Source organism: Drosophila hydei, unplaced genomic scaffold, assembly GCF_003285905.1.
Source record: "Drosophila hydei strain 15085-1641.00,03,60 unplaced genomic scaffold, DhydRS2 tig00008148-arrow-arrow-pilon, whole genome shotgun sequence".
Lineage (NCBI taxonomy): Eukaryota > Metazoa > Arthropoda > Insecta > Diptera > Drosophilidae > Drosophila > Drosophila hydei.
In genome coordinates, this window is record NW_022045852.1 from 340,951 (window position 1) to 363,890 (window position 22,940).

The 22,940-nt window shown below is 39.5% G+C and overlaps 6 protein-coding genes across 6 annotated transcripts; 2 read left to right on the forward strand and 4 right to left on the reverse strand.

Moving 5' to 3' along the window:
• The first annotated feature begins 3,861 nt into the window (after window positions 1–3,861).
• LOC111594999 lies at window positions 3,862–4,724 on the forward strand. Its single transcript, XM_023308499.2, has 2 exons — window positions 3,862–4,064; window positions 4,129–4,724. The coding sequence occupies exons 1-2, from the start codon at window positions 3,978–3,980 to the stop codon at window positions 4,423–4,425; spliced, it is 384 nt and encodes a 127-aa protein (XP_023164267.1). The 5' UTR covers window positions 3,862–3,977; the 3' UTR covers window positions 4,426–4,724.
• Window positions 4,725–4,799: 75 nt separating this feature from the next.
• Window positions 4,800–7,164, reverse strand: LOC111594997 (nuclear envelope integral membrane protein 1). The gene has a single exon (XM_023308496.2). It carries the CDS (start codon window positions 6,917–6,919, stop codon window positions 5,555–5,557), a length of 1,365 nt encoding a protein of 454 aa, XP_023164264.1. The 5' UTR covers window positions 6,920–7,164; the 3' UTR covers window positions 4,800–5,554.
• A 201-nt stretch (window positions 7,165–7,365) lies between these two features.
• Window positions 7,366–8,325, forward strand: LOC111594998 (ATP synthase subunit delta, mitochondrial). Its single transcript, XM_023308497.2, has 4 exons — window positions 7,366–7,464; window positions 7,706–7,910; window positions 7,981–8,192; window positions 8,260–8,325. The coding sequence occupies exons 2-4, from the start codon at window positions 7,712–7,714 to the stop codon at window positions 8,320–8,322; spliced, it is 474 nt and encodes a 157-aa protein (XP_023164265.1). The 5' UTR covers window positions 7,366–7,464; window positions 7,706–7,711; the 3' UTR covers window positions 8,323–8,325.
• A 243-nt stretch (window positions 8,326–8,568) lies between these two features.
• On the reverse strand, window positions 8,569–10,580 carry LOC115483724 (skin secretory protein xP2). The gene has a single exon (XM_030225907.1). It carries the CDS (start codon window positions 10,551–10,553, stop codon window positions 9,336–9,338), a length of 1,218 nt encoding a protein of 405 aa, XP_030081767.1. The 5' UTR covers window positions 10,554–10,580; the 3' UTR covers window positions 8,569–9,335.
• A 4,946-nt stretch (window positions 10,581–15,526) lies between these two features.
• Window positions 15,527–16,191, reverse strand: LOC111594981. Its single transcript, XM_023308481.2, has 2 exons — window positions 16,052–16,191; window positions 15,527–15,983 (listed from the first exon to the last, which is right to left on the reverse strand). Exons 1-2 carry the CDS (start codon window positions 16,055–16,057, stop codon window positions 15,696–15,698), a joined length of 294 nt encoding a protein of 97 aa, XP_023164249.1. The 5' UTR covers window positions 16,058–16,191; the 3' UTR covers window positions 15,527–15,695.
• Window positions 16,192–19,710: 3,519 nt separating this feature from the next.
• On the reverse strand, window positions 19,711–20,679 carry LOC111595000 (glycine-rich cell wall structural protein 1.0). The gene is made up of 2 exons (XM_030225904.1): window positions 20,674–20,679; window positions 19,711–20,604 (listed from the first exon to the last, which is right to left on the reverse strand). Exons 1-2 carry the CDS (start codon window positions 20,677–20,679, stop codon window positions 19,711–19,713), a joined length of 900 nt encoding a protein of 299 aa, XP_030081764.1.
• Window positions 20,680–22,940: the final 2,261 nt, after the last annotated feature.

Genomic DNA, 22,940 nt, shown 5'->3' on the forward strand with positions numbered 1-22,940 from the left:
TATTCATATATATATATATTTCAACTTTCTTGTTAAAAAGACAAGAAAGGAAAAATATTAAATGCTAATTCTAAATGCCTAAGCAATCGCTACTCAAAAGGTGCGAGCTGTGGGGACCCGAAGTGGATGAAAAGTTGTGTTGGCAAACTGGCATGGTCGGTTTTTTGGTGAGGGTATTTAACAAGGCGGAGCAAAACGAAAGAGAGACGACAACTCAGACGACGCCGACGACGACGACGTCGCAAAAATTGCAGCTTGCAACATTAACATGTTTTATGTGAGCTGGAGTCTAGAGGCACGTCCAGAGCAGAGCGAAACGGAGCTGATTGTGGATGGTAGCTGTTAATGATGTTGATCTTGATAATGATGCTGATGCTAATGCTGATGATGATGATGATGATGGTGGTACGGCCGCTTCCTTTGGGCAAAAGCTTTGCAAACGATCTCATCTGCGTATGAAAACAGATTTCGAACGCGTCTCGCGCTTTGTTTGCTGTTGCTTTTGCTGTTGCTTTGTGAAGGAAGTGGTATTGAAAGAGAGACACAAGCTGAGGCACAGTTCAGTCAGTCAGGAAGGAAGGAAGTTGCGCCTGTTTCAGGCATAGCGTCTTTAACTTCAATGCATCGCAGAAAGGTCTGCCACACTGGAGTACATCAAGCCGAAGCATGCAAATTGTTTCCCAAATGTTATTGACCTCTTTAAAAACGACCAAGACGAAGGCGCAGACCAGGACCGAGATACCCCTGTGTTGACAGCCATTCAGATATTTTGCTGTTGCATTCATTGCGCATAGTCTCATATTCAAAATTCCTGAGCCATGGCAAATGCCAACGCGGCGACATTTTCCATGTGTTGACAATAATTTTGCTTCTCATAATATATTTTTTTTTGTTTTCTTTCCTCCGGTTGCTTTGCCTCTTTGGTTACCCATTGGGCTGGCACGCCTACACATGCCGCTGCCGTTGCCAATGCCTATGCCTATTCTTGTGCATAATCTACGCTTCTTAAATTTTACTATTTAATTGCTTCATTTCGGCACGACAGGGCATGGCGCACATGTTCAGTATAACGAACTGAGCGGAACGATCCTTATTTTTACTTCTTCTTTCTTTTTTCCAATATTTATTACGAACAAATGACAGCCAAAAGTGCCTGTCCAAGTATCCACTTACATGGCTCTTACGCATCTCTCTTTCTCTCTGCCTTTGACGAAACAAAAAACACTTGAAATTCACCCAGTCACAGATCATTTGTTCTACGTGTGCGTCTGTGCGTGTGTGTGTGAGTTGTGTGTGTGAATATGTCCATGCTTGGGGTCAACATTTTACAAAATTCTAAACGAATATGTTATGCAGCTTTAGGTGGTCCAGTTTTTGCTTCAAAGCTTGTTGACAGATTTAAATTTAGAATATTGAACTTTCTCTTCGATTTATGTCTATAAAAAATGCCATTAATAATATTGGAACATGAATTTAAAGTGGATCGATGGAAAGATTGAATCTCGTCAGACGCAACGTAAACGTTCACAAATTGCATTTTAGTCTTTCAATTTATCCAATCGATGCGAAGATCAACCTATAAACTATCTGTACAAATGTATAGAGAAAATTAAATAAAAAACTTTAAATATTTATTCCTTTATATATTAAAAAATAAGTAAATCAGAAAACATATGGTTGATAATTTCTAGAATGTTGTGAATGTCTTTCATATTATTGATTAGTTTTTGAGTTATTTAAGACAAATTCCTACTTACTGAAAGGCTCTAGACTAGTTTGCCAACAGTTAGTAAGTAATTAAGTAAATTCAAGACTTATGAATAATGTTTTTTTTTTTTAGAAAAAATTCCAAATTATACTTAATATATCGTGTGACTTAAAATAGAATTGATCATAATAAATTGAGAACAAAATGCAATATAAATGTGGAACATTTGTTTAAGGCATTTAAATACAAGATCATTAACATTAATGTAACCTTTATATTAGTAAATTAATAAATTCTCTCTCTCTCGCGCGCTCTTTTCTTTTAGCTGAAATTGCTTTGATTTACATGTAAACGACATAAAACTGATCAGCATACAAGCATACATACATATTTAATTACATGCGACAAAATTTTCCATGGGGAACGTGTGAACGGGAAAACCCACAAAGGTAACGAAACCAAAACAAATACATATATGAGCAACAACAACCAGAAATAGAGAGAGAGAGAGGGACGGAGAATGTGAAAAACTGTCCACACATCAAATGCAAGCATATATACAGACAGACAGACATACATACGTGCATATACACCTATATATATTAGATTATGAAACAGATTTTCGGTACGTTTTCGGTTTCAGTTTCGGTTTCACTTCGATTTCTGTTTTTTTCTGCTTACAAAAGAACAAAACAAACTGAAAAACCAAAATGACAAGAAATGCGCCAGTGATAAGGTTAATCAAGGGGAGCGACTGCATCGACTCCATTTCCATATTAACATAATCAATGAAGTATTCAAATGCGTGCCTGTGTGTTTGTATGTGCGTGTATGAGTGTATTTTAAGAAGACCCTCTGAGCGGCGACTATCTTTCAAAGAGAGCAGGGGCAACACTCTAAAATGGGCATAGTTAATTCTTGAATGTACTTACCGAACATTTTCAATCAGCAGCCAAAGCAACAGTTAGGCAATTGTGAGACCCCCTACCGATGAGAGCCGGCCCGTCCGTCCATTTCTCTTAGCAGTATTTAAGCCTTAGCACACACACATGGATACGCACACAGGCGAACGATCACGAAATGATATTTGAGTAAAATTTTTAGATATTGCAGCCAAGTGAAGTGAGAAATCGAAGAAGGAGCAGCACTTTGGTTGTCTGCCTTGATGCACGTGAAGCGTTTTTCAAATGTTTGTGTATGTACGGCTCTAAAGGATAACGCAACAGGAGTTCGTCAAGCGCATATCAATAGCTGTGCGAAGGAAACGTTTAGCATTAAACACTTAAGCACGCCTTCCCATCCCAAAAACAACCAAAACGAACAGTTCAAAAAAAAAAAAAAAAAAAAAAAACAAAAACCGAAATACCCAAAAGTCAGGCATATTATTCTTATCTGCTGACACATAAAGTGCCAAAAATTATGGCAAAAGGAAATTGGAACCCTCCGACGCGACGTCAACAGCGCTGTCAGCGTCAATGTCAATGTGCGAGACGAGATGAGGTAGAGCAAGAGAAGACCACAAGACCCAAAGAGCTCAGAAGCGGAGAGTTGAGAGCGTCTACGTTCCCTGCATACGAGCACTACTAATATAATTGTATACATCAGCGGATGAGGCACTTTAAAATGTAGTTCATTGGCTGCACTATCATCAGACATGCTAGGCGCATCTTCAGGTAGACTTAACGTGCTCTACGTGTTCCGATCTCGCAGTGCTGGTGGCTCTGAGAAATTTTATAATTATTTTTATACAACAGTACCTTAGATCTTAGTTTATAAATGCACCGAACCTGAAATATTTGCATTTGCACTCCTTGTCTAGATCCACCGGAAGCAATACTTCATCCTTCAAGTATGCTGTTCATTAAAACATTATTGCACACCTTAAAAGTATGCTATACACTTAAATTATATCAACTCGCTCAAAAGTATGCTGCACTTTTAATAGTTGCTCAGCTGCCTGTCAGTTTAATCCCACAAATATTTTGATTCTAAAGCTAGATATCTTAAAACCTTGAATGTTCTTTACAAAATGTTGGCAAAATTTTTGGAACGATTGTTATAAAGGTCATAAGTAATCAGCTTTATTTCATAATGTCAGATATAAGATCAGCAGTACAATTTACTTTTCAATTTCAAATTGATTTTAAGAAAGTTGGCAGCTCTGACAAGTAAAATCAGCTGTTCCGCTAAAAGAATTCACTCAAATTAGAATTGTTTTTTATTCCATTTTGTGCGCTCGAAGGCAGGGCAATGCTTGTGTTCTTGATCAATGCACTTCACAGATCTGACCAATTTCATGGAATACATGCAGAATGTAGAACCGACGCGTGCCGAAATTTTGGAGCAACTCAGAAAGGTATTCGAATTGTGATTTCCTATAATTGTTATCATCATTTAATTTTTATTTTCGGCTGCTGCAGCGCGAATTGTACGTGCCGAATGCCGAGTGTTTGCCAATGGAACAACTGTTACACATGTACAACTGTTTTATTGTGCCTCATCCGCGTCGGGAGCGGCGGGAGCGACGGCGGACGCTTACTGAGACGCTGCCAAAGCGCGCCACTGAAAGTGCGCCTGTAGAACTTGAACAGCTGACGAAGCGCGCCAAGATGGTCTGCGTGACCAGTGAAAAGCGTCCCAGCGAACTATCAACAGAATCTCTAGGGCATCTGCTCAACAGCTCACGAAAACGCATCAAAGTTGAGCTCCAGCAATGACCTCTCTCGCCAATGAATCAGCTATCAGTTGTGCTGATAAGAGTATTGATAAATTAGCCATGACCGTGATGCAAATAGAAGACAGGAAACAAAGTTGTGCCTTAGAGCTGTAGTTTCGAAGCTTATTGGCTTGCTGATTGCAGGTTTGCTTAGGACCATTATATATATTTATATATATATGAATTTATATATTGATGAAAGAAATAATATCAACATTAGCCATTTTTTCGTAGTTTTAAAGAAGTGAATTTCTTTTGGTTTTTTTTTTCACATATACCTCAGTACAAAGAAAACTCCAAATAAAATCGTTAATTTGATTCCTTTTTAAGGTAGCTTGTATTCTTATTTTCAAATATATATTCCAAAGTTTCTTGAGTCCACAAATATAGCTTAACTGGTCGAACGAATGGGAAGTTAGTGTACAGTGCTATTTTATATTTCGTAGCTATACAGCTGTATGTGTGTACACATATGCATATGCAAGTATGCACTCCAAGTAGTTGTTTTTGCCAGTCGTGTGTGTGGGCCACAATGAAACAGACGGCACGGCACGACACACACACACGGCAATGAGCGAGACAGAGAGCGTCTGCCGCATACATACATAATTTACTTATTTTTCGGCAGGAAAAGATTTTGATTATGATTTTTACATTTGGCTGATTAGATATACCTTACAGAATAGAGACATTTTCACCTGATTTTTTCATCTTAATATTTATTTAAGTATGAGTTATTTTAAAACATAATATAAATGCAATTTTTTTACACATGAACGAAACTAGAGTAGTCTTTTAGGAAAACATATCAGATCTGGAGCTCCTTTTTGCCGCCATGCTTAAATGAATGAAATGTATAATCTTTCGAGTCTTAAGTAACTATGTCTGAAATGGGGGCAGTTCAATTAGGATTCTTAGGAAATAAACACATAGACGCAATCTTAATATTATACGTTAATAAGGACCAAACAAATATATACATACACGCTCAGTTTACGAACTATAGCTAAAAAATAAGAGGAGCTTAAAATCAAACTATCTTTTGGCATCGATTAGGGGGAAAAACTTTCTAAAAATATACAATATAAACTAAAGAGCCTTATCTTATGATGTATGTCTATGATTTTCCTTTAGTCCATGAATTCATCGTCGTCGTCGTCATTGTTATCATTGTTGCTGTTGCCTAGCTGCCTGCCAAGAGGCGGGGCTCTTATTGGCGGGTAAGAGGGTGGACTGGATGGAATGCGGTGTGGATTGATGAGCCTGCCGGTGGGTCGATAGTACATGCTGGATTGCAAAAAGTCAAAAGCCTCGTCCTCGTCAGCACCTTCCAGGGAGTCCTCTATGGTGCGCGAGTAATCCTCGATTTCTTCGTCAAACAAGTGCGGTGCACCATTAGCAAAGGTGGCAAAGCGCATTGGGTCACGCAGGGCGCTTATAACACTCCATTGGCGGCAATTCGAGCTGTTCACATAGTCGCGCAGCTCGGCCAACGAACGAGCCGTCTCACTGACAGCCTGCTCATAGTACTCCTCCTGGGTGAGCAGGCGACGCTTGGGCGGAAAACGGCGCTTGTAAAAGCTGTGCGCGTACTGAAGCACCGAGTCAGGGCAGTAATGAGCTGCACAGACGAGCACCAGCAGGACAACGCACGCACTAGTATGCCAACTGCTAAAGTAAACGATGGCAGCGCCAACTGCCTGTAGCACCCACATAATAATATTTTGCGAGCGCGGATTCTTAGGAGGTCCGATACGATAGCAGACGAGAAACGATATTAGACCTGTAATCACCAAATACCAAAGTACATATTCGCGATAGGTGATTAATATTACACGTATGTTGTCCGATAGTTGTTTGAGTATGTAAAGTCCGATGGTCCATCCTCCGATTAGTACGCCGTACATCATTGGTCGGCGCGGAAAAAGTTTAGATGTTACGGCAATGATTACCAGCAACGACGCGCAAATTCCCAGTACCATGCCAGCCAAATAATAAAATATACTGTTCTTGGCCAACCGGGTGGCGCTCCAGAAGAGTGCAATGCCCAGAGACATTTGTATTAGACGCCATATATCTAACTGTGCATAATTGAGACTTATGTTGTACGGCTGATTGGAGCTTACGCCGATACATTGCTGTTCAAATGGCGATAGCTGGATATTTTGGCGCTTCTGCGAGAAGAGCGTGAAGCTAAACAGCGAATGCTTTTCAGTATAATGGTCAAGGACTTCTTCGGGAGTTCGCCCGCCATATTCTGAATAGTCATCGCTGGCTATGGATAGAATCAGCTCCACAGTCTCAAATAGGCTGAACAGTGAGCGTGGCTTGCCCGGATAACAGAAAGTTCGTAACACATTTTTTCCGTATCTATTTGCGGTTATATCAATTGAAGTGCCGACCGCGAGATACACCGTATCGGTAAGAGGTCGACCGGCAGATGCCGGCTTCAAAGATAACAGAACTAAAAGTACTAATAATTGTAAGTAATTCATTATGGTTTTCACTAAGTAATTGAAGTCTTATTACTTTCTGTAGAGTTTATTTATACACACACACAAAAAAAACAAAGTAGTAAACAAATTTATACAGAGCCAGCTTTTGCAAAGCGATAACGTGCTGTACAATTGTTTGTCGCAAGCTGTACGTTTTGACTACATCGAAATTCTTCACAGAACGCTAATGTTTATTATGTATGTAGCCCATGCGCAATACTTTCGCGTTTTTCATTTCTGTTTTATTTTTTAAATATTGATAAACATTTTATATATTTATAATCATAAGAACATTTATATTTGTATTATCTAATAATGTTGCTGCGTACTAGCCTCGATAGTTATTGCAGATACTTTATGGCGGATAGTCGATAGAGCACTGGAAACACACAATAATATCGATATAATTTGAAGCTCGTGCAATCGATATAAAGAAAAATCTTATCGTCGATTTGATTGACGTCTCTAAGTAGCGGCACTGGTTACGAGCTGAGCGACGATTCCATAATATTCTTTATTTTCGCCACACTCCAAATAAATAAAAGGTAATCCAATATCTGCAATAGGGATGTTTTCAATTTGAATAAACGGCCAAAAAGCTGCATTCCACGCCGCTCTTACAGTGCGAAATAAACTGAGCGTTTTACTTGTCGCTTATGGCCTAACCTACAAAGTTACATAATTTGTGTATCTTTAATTTTAAAACTAGTTAACTATTTTGAGAGGTGCAGCGTAAATCATTTGTCTTTTGCATAATACTCACTTGGCTTTTGTTTTTTCTTTCAGAACAAAATGTCGTTCGTCAGAAATGCTCGCCTCTTGGCCAAGCGCGGCGCTCGCCTCAGTCTGAATCGGTCCTACTCGGACGACATGAAGCTGACCTTCGCTGCTGCTAACAAGACTTTCTTCGATGCCGCAGTTGTGCGACAAATCGATGTGCCCTCTTTCAGCGGCTCTTTTGGTATTCTAGCCAAGCATGTGCCCACATTGGGTAAGCGTGAATCGTTATTATAACTGAAACATCGATTATTAATCAATCTCCTATTGCGCTCTGCCCATAGCTGTGCTGAAGCCTGGTGTTGTCCAAGTCACCGAAAATGATGGTAAAGTTACAAAGTACTTTGTATCCAGCGGTTCAGTGACCGTCAACGAGGACTCTTCAGTGCAGGTGCTCGCAGAAGAGGCACACAATATCGAGGACATCGACGTCAGCGAGGCCAGGCAGCTGCTTTCCAAATACCAGTCAGAGATGAGCTCCGCTGCAAGCGACAAGGTGAGTGAGCGCACTTGAAAAAGATAAAATGTCAAATAGACAACTAATCCTTCGATTCGCATTGCAGGCCAAGGCAGAAGCTGCCATTGCCGTGGAAGTCGCTGAAGCGCTTGTCAAAGCTGCCGAATAAATTAAAAAAATCATAAAACAATTTTAATAACTATTAAACAACCGAATCCACAACAAAAATAACAACAACAACAGCTTACAATTGTGTGTAAAATAATTAAAGCAAAACAAATTTGTCGACGTTTGCGCGTGCAAAAACAAATTTGTTATGAAACAATAAAATAAGCGAATACACATAATATCATCGTTATAGCAAAAGCTCACCAGCAACAACAGCACAGCCGAACTATAATCAACATTTTTTATGTTTTTTTTTTTTTGTTGTTTTGTTCGCGTGTTCAAACATTTGTTAAGCCCTACAAAAGATAAAAAGAAAATGTGAAATTTAACAGTTTATTTATGCTAATGCGCTAGACTATTATTTGCGCAAGCGCACCAGCAGGCGTTGCATTGCATAGGCGCCAACGCGAAGGTCAAGTTTAGAGTGGGCTCCAGTGATATAATTTTTTGTTCAAAATCCACTTCCCACACTCTGTTGGTGTGGGGAGGATGGAGTGCAAGTGCAAGCGGATCGTTGATTTTTTTGGAGTTTTAATTAATATTCTGTAGAGCCGTAGCTAGTTGTTGTAGTGCCTACGATTTCATTCTTGTTTAGAAAATCCTACAGGACAGTATTACATTTAATGTATATATACATATTTAGGATCAGCTGTTATTTAGCAGGTATCTCATACTCTAAATATGCCGTCTATATCCCGAATTGTTCTCAAGTTCTGTGTTCGTTTAACAGTCAGTTTATTTTATATATTTTTTTAACAAAATCAAAATACATCTATTATAAAAAAAAAAAATTAAAATAATTTATGGCGTCGTTTAGAAGAGCTTTGAGTGTGTAAAGAAACTACATCGAGAGGTCGATAGGTCGATAGGAGGCAGAAGTCATAGAATTGGAGGTCTTTGATGTATCTCCACATGCAGAAATATGTGGGGCTGGTGCTGGTGATTGTTGGCGCCTCCAGTGGTGCTGTAATGCTCTTAGGTGTTGGTGTGTTGCTGTTGTAAATGGATAACTATTTAGAGCTGAGGCGGACCATAGCTCTGGGCAGGTGCATGGCCGATGGGCAATGGTGTTTCCTCAACGGGTGCGGGGAGGCTCAAGACTGGGCCCTGATTAAAGATTTGAGCAGGTGCGGATTCCGGCACGCTCAGGACGGGCGATGGTGCCTGAAGCGGAGCGCCATATTGAATCGGAGCAGGAGCATTGTATTGAGCCTGAGCGGTGGCTTGAATGGGAGCGTTATACTGAATGGGAGCAGGAGCTGGGCCAGCAATGGGCGCATTGTAAATGGGCAGAGGGGCGGGTGCTGGTGCGGGAACTGTAATGGGTGCGTTGTAGATTGGAGCGGGTGCGTTGTATATGGGAGCTGGTGCGGGTGCGTTGTAAATGGGAGCTGGCGCTGGTGCGTTGTAAATGGGAGCTGGCGCTGGTGCTGGTGCACTGTAAATTGGAGCTGGCGCGGGCGCACTGTAAACTGGGCCTGGTGCGGGTGCGCTATAAATTGGAGCTGGTGCTGGTGCACTGTATATTGGAGCTGGTGCTGGTGCAGGTGCAGTATAAATTGGAGCTGAATCAGGGGCATTATAGATTGGAGCGGGAGCTGCAACCGAAGCATGTTCGTGAATGACACGCACCACTTTGGTATGTGCCTGAACAGATGGACCAGCATGGATGTGATGACCAGCATCGTGATTCTCATGCAAAACCTTAATGATCTGTGGGCCGCTCTGAACGATGGGACCGCCGACTAGTGGGCCAGACTCCTGATGCAAAACCTTGATCACTTTAACAGACGCGGGTCCACTGCCATGGTGGATAGGCGCTGGAGCAGCGACACCGCCTGAGACTACCTTCACTTTGTAAACCTGTGGTGCGGGTCCATAGCCGTAGCCGCCAGCATAGCCGCTGCTGCCAGAGAAGCCACCGCCGGAGTAGCCACCACCAGAGTAACCACCGCCAGAGATTCCGCCCTGTTGGTGAATGACTTTGACAACTTGTACGGATCCGTGTGAGCCACCGTAGTGTCCGCCATATGAACCACCGTATCCACCGCCGTGTCCACCGCCATAGCCACCGCCGTGACCGCCGCCATAGCCACCGCCATAGCCACCACCATAACCGCCTCCGCCTCCACCACCGCTACCGCCTCCCAAGCTGAGGCCCGACTTGCCGCTGCCGCCACCACCACCACCGCCGCCTCCTCCGAGTAGTCCCAGAAAACCAGCGTTTGCCATAGCAAAGAGCGCACACAGACACACAAAGACCTATATAAAAAAGATGATTTAAATCAAATTGGTATGGTTGGTTGTTTATGTGGGATGCTTACCTTCATGTTGACGACTATTCCTGCTTGGGCTGGACGACGACTCTAATGCCAAATTCTACGTTTTGTGTGCTCTTCAAACACGACTGATGTCAATCCATTGGCCATCGCTCGCTTTTATACGATTCCAAGACGTTGTAACCAGCATGAGCAGCGGCAACAGCAGCTGCTGTAACCAATGATCATGATGAGCTTGATGCTACGAAATTAGCAACGCAATTTCAAAGCAGCGCAACGACGCATCCCAAACTTTTGAGCTAGCCCAGCCCAAGTCCAAACAGAGGCAATATCTTGAGGGCTGAGCTAGAGTTAAACAAAAGCATTTTATTAACATTTGCAATGGCCAGGGCCTCAGTTCATAATCATCTTCATTATCGTCATCATCATTGTGCTCATCAATGTTAACATCATCATGATTATGATCATGATGATCGACGATGATGCAAAGTCTGGTTGTAAAGAAGTTGCCGCCGCCGCTTTCATTTTCATAAGGTCGCACCGCACCCAGTTGGTTCTGCATTTCCATTTCTATTTCCATTTCCAGCTCAATTTCAATTTCAATTTTCATAACGTTGTCCGATTTCCAGTTTCCAGTTGCCAGTTTCGTAAAGCCCCAACATAACGTAACGTTGCAACGTTTTTCGGTCTACTCTATGCATTTCCGAAATTCCGAAAGCGACCGCCTCCTAATTAGCATGAAAATGAATCGACCGTGGAGGCTGCTGTTGCCGCCGACGTTGCTGATAAGACGGCGCCTCCAGCAGGTGTCTCACTCTCCCACTCTCTCTTTCTAACTCTCTCACTCTTTCTTTCTGTATATCTCTGTGGACGCATTTACATACGAGTATTTTTGGTGCTGGAGCTGGCTCAACCGGCGGCTTGCTGTCTAACACAGCCCACGGAGCAATCGAACCCTCTAAATCTTGTCTCAATTCCATGCCAGCATTTCAAGGTGAATCGTCAGTGTTTGTCAACTGAACAAAACATCTCGGTTGGCCAGCGAACTGCTGGTTATGTAAAATTCCACAGCAACAAGCCAGCCATCTAATACACACAACTATTGTTTAATGGTCATAAACCGACAAACAACATCAGTAATCGCTAATTTATGCCTGTATGTGTGTGACTGACTGTGTGTGAGCGTGTTATATGTGTCCCAATTAGTGTGGGAAATACAGATTCCATCAAAATATTTGGGCTTTGATTGTCAATGTTTAATGTCTTAAGCTTATCTAAAAAAATACTTATTTGATAGGGAATAGGATGTTAATCCTTATCTAATTAACAAACTTAAACTCTTGATCCCTTGATACCTAATAATGTCTTATTCTACCAGCTTCACCGATGTCCCAACCAAGTACCGTCTAAATTTGTTTCCAGATAGACATTCAATAAAGAACAACAGAATGAATGATTATACTGACACTATCATTGAGATTGGTAGAACTGAAGGAAATAATTTCGTCTAACCCAATTCATTTGATATTGATCAGCTCCATCTATTCTACTTCTGATGAGCTACAGTCACAATTCTTACATTACCGCGGACATTAAGATTTATCTATTACCTGTTTAATCAAAGGACTTGTAAATCCGCGTCTCTTCGGCCATGCTTAGCAATCTGCAAGTGGAAGACCCGCTTAAACTGACAACGAGAACATTGTCGGGATCAAAACAGAAGTAAAAGTTATATTTTCTTTTTATATTTTAAGCTCTACGCTGTGAGTTCCAGTCTTTAGAATGAATATTTTCTTCATACTCCCTATTCCTTTATATATATAAAAGAAAATCAGCTGTTAAAGATGATGAGAAGTGCACGGGATAAAACATTTAGTCCAGTTCGCGAAATTCAATTTCTCTAGTTTAAAAGCACTCTAATAATGAATGATAACTCTGATGGATTTTGAAATAAACGGGACTACTCTGTCTCCGTCTCTATCTCTATCTCTATCTCTATCTCTATCTCTATCTCTATCTCTATCTCTATCTCTATCTCTATCTCTATCTCTATCTCTATCTCTATCTCTATCTCTATCTCTATCTCTATCTCTATCTCTATCTCTATCTCTATCTCTATCTCTATCTCTATCTCTATCTCTATCTCTATCTCTATCTCTATCTCTATCTCTATCTCTATCTCTATCTCTATCTCTATCTCTATCTCTATCTCTATCTCTATCTCTATCTCTATTTCTATCTCTATCTCTATCTCTATCTCTATCTTTATCTCTATCTCTATCTCTATCTCTATATCTATATCTATCTCTATCTCTATATCTATCTCTATATCTATCTCTATCTCTATCTCTATATCTATCTCTATCTCTATCTCTATCTCTATCTCTATCTCTATCTCTCTCTATCTCTATCTCTATCTCTATCTTTATCACTATCTCTATCTCTATCTCTATCTCTATCTCTATCTCTATCTCTATCTCTATCTCTATATCTATATCTATCTCTATCTCTATATCTATCTCTATATCTATCTCTATATCTATCTCTATCTCTATCTCTCTCTATCTCTATCTCTATCTCTATCTTTATCACTATCTCTATCTCTATCTCTATATCTATCTCTATATCTATCTCTATCTCTATCTCTATCTCTATCTCTCTCTATCTCTATCTCTATCTTTATCACTATCTCTATCTCTATCTCCTATCTCTATCCTCTCTATCTCTATCTCTATCTCTATCTCTATCTCTATCTCTATCTCTATCTCTATCTCTATCTTCTATCTCTATCTCTATCTCTATCTTATCCTATCTCTATCTCTATCCTATCTCTATCTCTATCTCTATCTCTATCTCTATCTCTATCTCTAATCTCTATCTCTATCTCTATCTCTATCTCTATCTCTATCTCTATCTCTATCTCTATCTCTATCTCTATCTCTATCTCTATCTCTATCTCTATCTCTATCTATAACTATCTCTATCTCTATCTCTACTCTATCTCTATCTCTATCTCTAATCTCTATCTCTATCTCTATCTCTATCTCTATCGCTATCTCTATCTCTATCTCTATCTCTATCTCTATCTCTATCTCTATCTCTATCTCTATCTCTATCTCTATCTCTATCTCTATCTCTATCTCTATCTCTATCTCTATCTCTATCTCTATCTCTATCTCTATCTCTATCCTCTATCTCTATCTCTATCTCTATCTCTATCTCTATCTCTATCTCTATCTCTATCTCTATCTCTATCTCTTTCTCTATCTCTATCTCTATCTCTATCTCTATCTCTATCTCTATCTCTATCTCTATCTCTATCTCTATCTCTATCTCTATCTCTATCTCTATCTCTATCTCTATCTCTATCTCTATCTCTATCTCTATCTCTATCTCTATCTCTATCTCTATCTCTATCTCTATCATCTCTACTCTATCTCTATCTCTAATCTCTATCTCTATCTCTATCTCTATCTCTATCCGATCTCTATCTCTATCTCTATCTCTATCTCTATCTCTATCTCTATCTCTATCTCTATCTCTATCTATCTCTATCTCTATCTCTATCTCTATCTATCTCTATCTCTATCTCTATCTCTATCTCTACTCTATCTCTATCTCTATCTCTATCTCTATCTCTATCTCTATCTCTATCTCTATCTCTATCTCTATCTCTATCTCTATCTCTATCTCTATCTAATCTCTATCTATCTCTATCTCTATCTCTATCTCTTATCTCTATCTCTATCTCTATCTTATCCTATCTCTATCTCTATCTCTATCTCTATCCTATCATCTATCTCTATCTCTATCTCTATCTCTATCTCTATCTCTATCTCTATCTCTAGCTCTATCTCTAATCTCTATCTCTATCTCTATCTCTATCTCTATCTCTATCTCTATCTATCTCTATCTCTATCTCTATCTCTATCTCTATCTCTATCTCTATCTCTATCTCTATCTCTATCTCTATCTCTATCTCTATCTCTATCCTCTATCTCTATCTCTATCTCTATCTCTATCTCTATCTCTATCTCTATCTCTATCTCTATCTCTATCTCTATCTCTATCTCTATATCTATATCTATCTCTATCTCTATAGCTATCTCTATATCTATCTCTATATCTATCTCTATCTCTATCTCTCTCTATCTCTATCTCTATCTCTATCTTTATCACTATCTCTATCTCTATCTCTATATCTATCTCTATATCTATCTCTATCTCTATCTCTATCTCTATCTCTCTCTATCTCTATCTCTATCTTTATCACTATCTCTATCTCTATCTCTATCTCTATCTCTATCTCTATCTCTATCTCTATCTCTATCTCTATCTCTATCTCTATCTCTATCTCTATCTCTATCTCTATCTCTCTCTATCTCTATCTCTATCTCTATCTTTATCACTATCTCTATCTCTATCTCTATCTCTATCTCTATCTCTATCTCTATCTCTATCTCTATCTCTATCTCTATCTCTATCTCTATCTCTATCTCTATCTCTATCTCTATCTCTATCTCTATCTCTATCTCTATCTCTATCTCTATCTCTATCTCTACCTCTATCTCTATCTCTATCTCTATCTCTATCTCTACCTCTATCTCTATCTCTATCTCTATCTCTATCTCTATCTCTATCTCTATCTCTATCTCTATTTCTATTTCTATCTCTATCTCTATCTCTATCTCTATCTCTATCTCTATCTCTATTTCTATTTCTATCACTATCTCTATCTCTATCTCTATCTCTATCTCTATCTCTATCTCTATCTCTATCTCTATCTGTGTCTCTATCTCTATCCCTAGATTGAGACTTTATCTTTATCTCATCTCATCTTGCCTCATCTCAGTTGTGGGTGCAATAGCTTCTGTTCTATTTAACCGGCAGCAAATTCTGAAGAACTTTTCAGTTAAGCATCAATTTGTTGCAGTCCATCCAAAGTTTCTGGGCACTTATCATGTTTGAGTTTACAGTTTTTGAATTTATTGGGATATTACATTTAAAAAAAAATAAAAAAAAAATTGATTGCAGATATTTTGGACGAATCTTGAAGCGTATTATTTCCCGAGGTTTTCAGGTAGTTGGAGTAAGTTTATTTCTTTTCCTTCAGCCAGCCGCCGTAGGCGAGAGGAGCATCGTAGGCGTGTCCAACGCGCAGCAGAGATGGCGATGAAATGTAGGCGGCACGGTGCACGGGCACCACAGAGTGGACGACGGGCACGGCGACGGAATCGACGACGGGCACATGGCGAACAACGGGCACATGACGAACCACGGGCACGCTACGGACAACAGGCACGTGGGCATAACTTGTGCCAACGATGGCGCTGCTCTGGCCAAGAGCCAGGCAGGCGGCGAGCAGCAGACAGGCAAGGAAGAACTGCAAAATGATATCCAATAAATACTCGATCAGTTCACTTGGGCATCAATCGATGGTGGTTAGCTTACCTTCATGTTGATTTGATTATCGATTGATTTGTGTTGAAGTGCTCCGCCGACTGGTGGCTTTATATAGTAGCTGAAGCAGCAGCAGCAACTGTCAGAGAACCTTGTCAAAAGTAGATCAGCAAACAGGAAAACTGGCCAGAGACGCAAATAGAATGGCATATGTTAAAAAACCCAATCTAATCGAATGGCGTTATGTAAATTTTCGCTAAATAAAGGGAGACATTTAGATGTCTGGCATTATTATTGAAATTGTCCATATTTGTTAAATACGTTGCCGAATGACGCGCATCTGCTCCAATCGGCTCGACGAACGCTCCATTCAATTTGGAAGAACAATGAGAACTTGTTCCTGCACACAACTTGGTAGTTGGCTCCGGTTTCAGCTACGACTACGTCTTCGCCTCTGTCTTCGGCTCTGGTGCCTTGATTGATTCTTTTCATTGTGTAAATTTATCGAACTTTTTTTATTGCATATTGTTTGCTTAGCCAACTAAAATGCTAATCAATGCCCACAACATTTAGTGTAGCTTCCCCATATGATTTCATGCTGCGTTTCGAAAAAAACTCAAATAACTCAATAACAAAAACTGTTAAAAATAATATATGTTAATTCTTTTTTTGTTGCTAATTTTGCATTTGGTGCCTCTTTGTTTGACGTATTTATGCCCTGTATAAATTAAAGAGCATATTCGTTGCCAGAATTAGTTAAACTAGGGTATATGCCAGTCGTGCTTTTAAAATTTAATATGCTTATTTGCTGAATTTACATATGTTTTCAGACGTATATACTTCGTATATATTAAACATTTAGTTTGTCCGTAAATATTGCATACTTTTCAATCCAACTCGTATAGGAAGTAAGTTGCCTTTTACTATTATTGATCGAGAGCTCTATAGTGGATTGCTCGTTTTGGCTACCCATTGATACAACTGAAAAATTACAATTCTCGATGTAATAGCTTGGCTTCGATTTATGTAACATGCAGAAGAGGCGTAGCCGAGTAAATGGTGCATAACTTATATTCTGGATGGGACTCAATAGTCGTTTGTTCAATATTTATCTTATAGGTAGAGCTGGAGACTTGACTGCACTTGTACACACGCCAATAACGGCAAATGTATATAAGTTTTTGTTTCAAATTATTGATAACTTTTACCACAGTCAAAAGATCGATAATATCAGCCTTATCGATCTTGAACCTTGAATTGAACAATCAAATTTTGAATGCTAATAAAATATCTTTTTTTTTTAATATTTGCTTCTAATTGGGGCTCCCGCTATGAGAACACTCTCATTTGCCTTTTAATAGTATGAATGAAAGCAAAACTACGACCAGTTAATTCTATTTCACACGTTTCTTGACTTTATAAGATATAACCGTAAATAAGAAAGGAGAAACGTCGATTCAATTAGAGTATTTGAAATAAATGTGAGAACTTAAACAAGATTCTTTTATATCGCATTGAGTAAAAATATTTTAAAATGGACCAGGTTTGAAAATAATCAAATTCTTTAAAAGCCTTCGCACAAAAATATGAAACTTGTTTTATTTAGTTTAATTAGAAGTATTAATATTCAAAAGCCTTAAGAATTTGAAGTAACGGTAATATCTTCAGAAATATATATGATGTTTATATATATATTATAAAAGCTACGCTTCAGTTTTCGTATAATCTCTGAAAATTTGAATTATATTTATAGACTACTTTTGGTAGGTTCACTACTTTGTATTTATATTTTTATATTTATATTTATTTTATATACTAATTTGCATTTTTTGAGTTTGTATTTATACACTATTTTGTCATATATATATTTTGTAATTTGAAACAAAAAGAAAATGTATATATTATATCTCCTCAGGACTGCTATATATATATATATATATATATATATATATATATATATATATATATATATATATATATAAATATATGCTATATATATATATATATATAAATATATGCTATATATATATAGAAATATATAAACATATATATATATATATCGTCTACCCTGATTAGGTGAGGCTTCGATCATAACATAACATAATCTATATAGATCTACGCGTAATCGAAAATATCTGCTTTTAGTTTCAGTTAACGAATTCTGTATACGAGGGAAGAGAAAAGATAGTTCATTAGACTTCAACTGAGGAATCCACTCTGATCTTTGTCAATTGTCACAGGGATCGTTATCCACAGCATAAAATATTATTCACCTATTCTAAGAGGTCCCAAGGTATTTCAAGAGGTGTTCTACCTTCTTCAGACTATCATTGTTCTGACTCGCTGATTTATGCAGATCTTATAAAAGAAGCCGGAAATGTATGCTGGCTTCAGTCTTGGCTAAAAGTGAACAATACTTTTATTGGAATACAATTTCTATGAATATGCCATTCAAACTGACAAAAGAAAGACGTTGAAGATGTAATAAAAACCTTGATATTCTGTTGATTAGTAATAATAGAAAAATGCATGCCCAAGAGCGTACGAAATTAACAATCTTGAAATATAGGAAGGTCACTCAAAACGCCAATTTAGAGTATTGAGTCAATAATATTTAGTCATAATTTGTCAGCTATATTAATTTCTAACTCTATTTAGCACAGATTCTGTCAGATCTGATTGCAATAATCTCAGAGATCTGAAGATAGGGTATATAATACTTATAAATGTATAAGATTTCCTAAAAATTTTTCAAAAATCTTATGTGTTAATATAATATATAAAATATCATGTTAATATATTCTGCTATATGACGCATGAACTATATAGTATAGATATATTTATGTAGAAAGTGATCTTGGTACTAAGTGTAAGCAATCGTTAGAATATTAGTGGGAGAATAAAAATATTAATAACATAAAATAAAATGGTATAAAATAATATATATATTTATATATTATATATATACATATATATACTATATTATATATAAATAGTCATGAATGTGGCGCTGTTATCACACACAAATTCAAATTCAAATTTGGTATAAATTGTTATCTTCGCTTTGTGCTTTGTTGTTCGATGGGTTATATAAGAAATAAGATTTCACATTTGTCGCCGAGACAATTGAGTTTTGAAGATCGCTTAAGATTTTGTACGAGATTTGTAGGTGCTACAGCATCAGCGACGGCAACAACAATGCGATGCTATCTAAAAATCAATTTGAAGTTACGCCAGCTGTAGCTGCTGCTGCCGTTGCTGCTGCTGCAGCGACCCGCAGACGAGTTTCACCTTTGGCTTTGATGCTCGGCTCGCGGCACAGCTCGGATCTACGCATTTGGCAACTAGCTTGACTGGAAATCAATTCAAGTGGCCCCTTCCCTTTCTGTCGCCCCATTGCACCGACATCGTTAGCTGCCCACTGCCAAGGGCAGCCAATGAAAGTCGTGCCATTATGATATAACTTTTGGTCCACAACAAGTTACAAAATTGTCTTGTGTCTTTTCTTTTTCTTTATGTTTATATATATATTTATTTATTAACAAATAATTTAACAATGACGAACATACATATACACATATATAGACAGGTATATATATGTATATGTAAACATATTCATATGCAATTAATGACTGCGCGATGAGTTAGCCTAGTAAAAAAAATAAAAAAAACAATTCATTTGGTCTAACTAAGCGAGCTGGGTGCAGGGTCTACCAGCCGGCGGGCTGAGCGCTGCTCCAGCCGCCGCCTCCTATTGAAGCACCACCGCTGCTCCAGCCGCCGCCGCCGCCGCCGCCACTGGCATAGCCTCCAGCACCATGAGGCTGCTGCTGCTGTTGCTGTTGCTCTTGGACGCGCATCACTTTGAGCGTGCCGCGCTGCACAACGTGCCCGCTCTTGAAGAAGGCGCCCTGCGCTTGATCCGCGCGCATAATGATGGCCTTGCCTCTGTGTCCGAAGGTGTCGATCAGCTGACCGTTGATGGCGTCCACATTGCCATAACCACCACCGCCGCCTCCATAGAGGGCATCCTCCTGCAGCACGAGTTGAATGATCTGTGGCAGAATCGAATTCAGCTGATGGTTGTTGTAGGAGGCATCCCCGCCGCCATAGCTATGGCCAGCTGCATATGATTGGCCATAGGAGTAGCCAGAGCTGCTGGCGCCGCTGTTGGCGTGATAAGCAATTGGCGCAACAGGTGCCGCATGCTCAATCACCTTGTATACCTGTTCGCCGTATGAGCCATGACTATGTTCGTTGGCATAGCCATGTCCGTAGCCTTGACCGCCTGCAACACCGCCTCCATTGCCATAGCCGTGGCCATTTTCCAGAATGACCTTGATCAGCTGAGTGGATCCACCGCCACCACCACCGCCATATGAGTAGCCATGTCCATGGCCATAAGAGCCACCTCCTCCACCTCCTCCTCCTCCGCCATGCGCATAGGCATGTCCATTTCCGTGAGCTCCTCCATTGTTCGGTGTCGCTATGACATTGTAGGTGGTCTTAGTGCCCCCACCGCCGCCACCACCGCCGCCACCGCCCAGAAATGACAAAAATGTGGCATTGCAAGCGGCAAGCGTAGCTAGTAGACAAACGAAGACCTAAGGCAAGGCAGAGCGATGCATCAGTCAGTGCCGCATGGGCTATCCAAAGGAGGAGCTGTTACTTACCTTCATTTCGGCTTTTTCTGAATCTCTCTCTCTCTTTAATTTAATTGATGTTATGCTCGAGCACCTGTGCGCGTCGAGCTGTTCCCGGTTAGCGAATGATGCTACTTTCGCGCAGCCGTTGAGCTTTTATACGGGCTGTTCAGCTAGAGAGTTCCCGTTAAAGGGCCGTCCATCGTCTATCGTACGGCGTACGGAATCGGTTGCAACAACATGCTGCTCGCTGCTCGCTGCGCGCTGCGCGCTGTTCGCTGCCCGCTGCTGAGATTCGTAAGCTCGGCGATGACGGCGCTGATGGAGAGTCGGCGATACGCATGCGAAGGGAATGCAAATGGTAATTGGAAGATACGCGTAATGCGACGCAAGCCGACGCGATGTTCGGCTCCAAGCCAAATTCAAATCATTTTGCTTTCGTCCGCTGCTCATCTCAGCTCTCATAATTCACTTATGATGTTTGAAAACAGCTTCAAAGCACAGACAAGAGATAAATATGCTATTGCTTGACTTTAAGATACTCTGGCCATAATGTATAACATTTAAACATATAAATTTTAAACAACCCTTTGGCAGATGCCATGGAACACATACAGCTTTTTTGGAATTCCAAAGCAATCGAGCATGCCGTAGAACACAAGAATATACTCCGTAAGTGCCCCAGAATATACCCTTTACCTTATTTATACCCAGAATATACCCTTTACCTTATTTATACCCTTGAATATATCCTAGAGGATATCCTAGAACATACCCAAAGAGATACCCTATATATCTTAGTTCTTAAACATTAGAAGGTTCTCTTTTTAAATGTATTTTAAAGTATTTAAAAAAAAATATTTAGAATTTTCTGGACATATGGCCAATGATGACATATGTTTTAATATTGTATAAGCGTGGGATATTGGAAACTTGATACACCTTGGCTATAGGAGGACCTACACATGCCTATAATTACCAAGACATTGCGTGTCATAAGCATAGGCATAAGAATCGATATAAGTAATGCAATGTATATCGAAACCAATAATTATCGGCTACGTAAATCATACTTTACGGAATTGGCATGCTTTTTTTAAAGCCTATAGTTGAAAAACTCTTACAGGGTATATCGATATGAAGAGGAGCAACAAAGTATTTTATTTGGTCAACCTTTTCTCCCGCGCCAACGAATTTTGTTATACAGGGTGCTTCGGCTGAATGTTAATTGTTGAATGTTATAGATATGATAAATAGAGGGAATATTGGTGTATATATTTATATTTTACGTAATAAATTTTGTATAAATGTTCGAGACATGTATATATGTCTGCCAAAAATAAAATAGCACCAGACACATAATCTAAGTTACATGTCTGAGCCTAAGGAACTTATGAATATGAGAAATAGAATTCTTCCTATCATTGCGAACAAAGTCTTTTGCAGATGCTATTTTTTGCTTCGCCACAAAACATATTATATAAAAAAGCTTTAACGCTTTAACCTCTTTTAGCCTAAGCTGGCCTTAAGCGCAGTTTTGAGAGTACCTAAATCCATTTAAGCGACAACCGTAGAAAACGAAACGAGGCGAGGTATCTGGTGCGACTTTCAGAAATTTATTTACATTTATTTGAGTTTGTAGTGTAACGCGTAGCAAGTGACAGCAGACACCCGGTATATGTATTTTTTGTTTATTTGAATAGCAAAGATATGCAACAATAACACGAGCATTAGCGCAGCTTCGAGCCGAGCGACCCATAGCCCCCCGCCCTCGTACTCCACCCCACCTGAGGCACGGATCCCACGTGTATCAAAAATTGACCGGCTTTTTGCATATGATTATCGATTCGAGATTTGTTTCTCTTGCTGCTGTTGCTGTTGCTGTTGTGGCTTTCGTGTTGTTGCAACAACTTGGACGCTTGTCGATTGAGCCAATCTGTTGTTAGTTTTGAGCCATGAACATCTTCACTGCCGCTGTCGCAGTCGACGTCGACGTCGCTGCTCGCTTATATCATGCATATATCTTGCATTTTGTTAAAATTAAATGCGATTGGGATTTTATCACTTGGATAGAGTGTCAAAACATCCAACTACACAGAGGTACAGATAGAGTTGCAACCTCAGATGATTATGCAGCTGCTGAGGATGATTCCATTCCATTCCATTGCAAACAGCTAATTGTTTGCAAATGTATGTATGAGTGGTATGGCATGGCATGGCATGGCATGGCATGGCATGTGGTTGATCAATGACCAGCATTCCACTTTAATACTTACCCACTTTCCTGCTAGGCGCGT

Excerpts from the sequence above, each read along its gene's own strand:
- LOC111594999 (XM_023308499.2), top strand. The coding sequence starts at position 3,978 with ATGCACTTCACAGATCTGACCAATTTCATGGAATACATGCAGAATGTA. Across the intron at positions 4,065-4,128 it reads TTTTGGAGCAACTCAGAAAG|CGCGAATTGTACGTGCCGAA; the intron begins GTATTCGAATTG and ends CGGCTGCTGCAG.
- LOC111594997 (XM_023308496.2), bottom strand. The coding sequence starts at position 6,919 with ATGAATTACTTACAATTATTAGTACTTTTAGTTCTGTTATCTTTGAAG.
- LOC111594998 (XM_023308497.2), top strand. The coding sequence starts at position 7,712 with ATGTCGTTCGTCAGAAATGCTCGCCTCTTGGCCAAGCGCGGCGCTCGC. Across the intron at positions 7,911-7,980 it reads CAAGCATGTGCCCACATTGG|CTGTGCTGAAGCCTGGTGTT; the intron begins GTAAGCGTGAAT and ends CTCTGCCCATAG. Across the intron at positions 8,193-8,259 it reads GCTCCGCTGCAAGCGACAAG|GCCAAGGCAGAAGCTGCCAT; the intron begins GTGAGTGAGCGC and ends TTCGCATTGCAG.
- LOC115483724 (XM_030225907.1), bottom strand. The coding sequence starts at position 10,553 with ATGGCAAACGCTGGTTTTCTGGGACTACTCGGAGGAGGCGGCGGTGGT.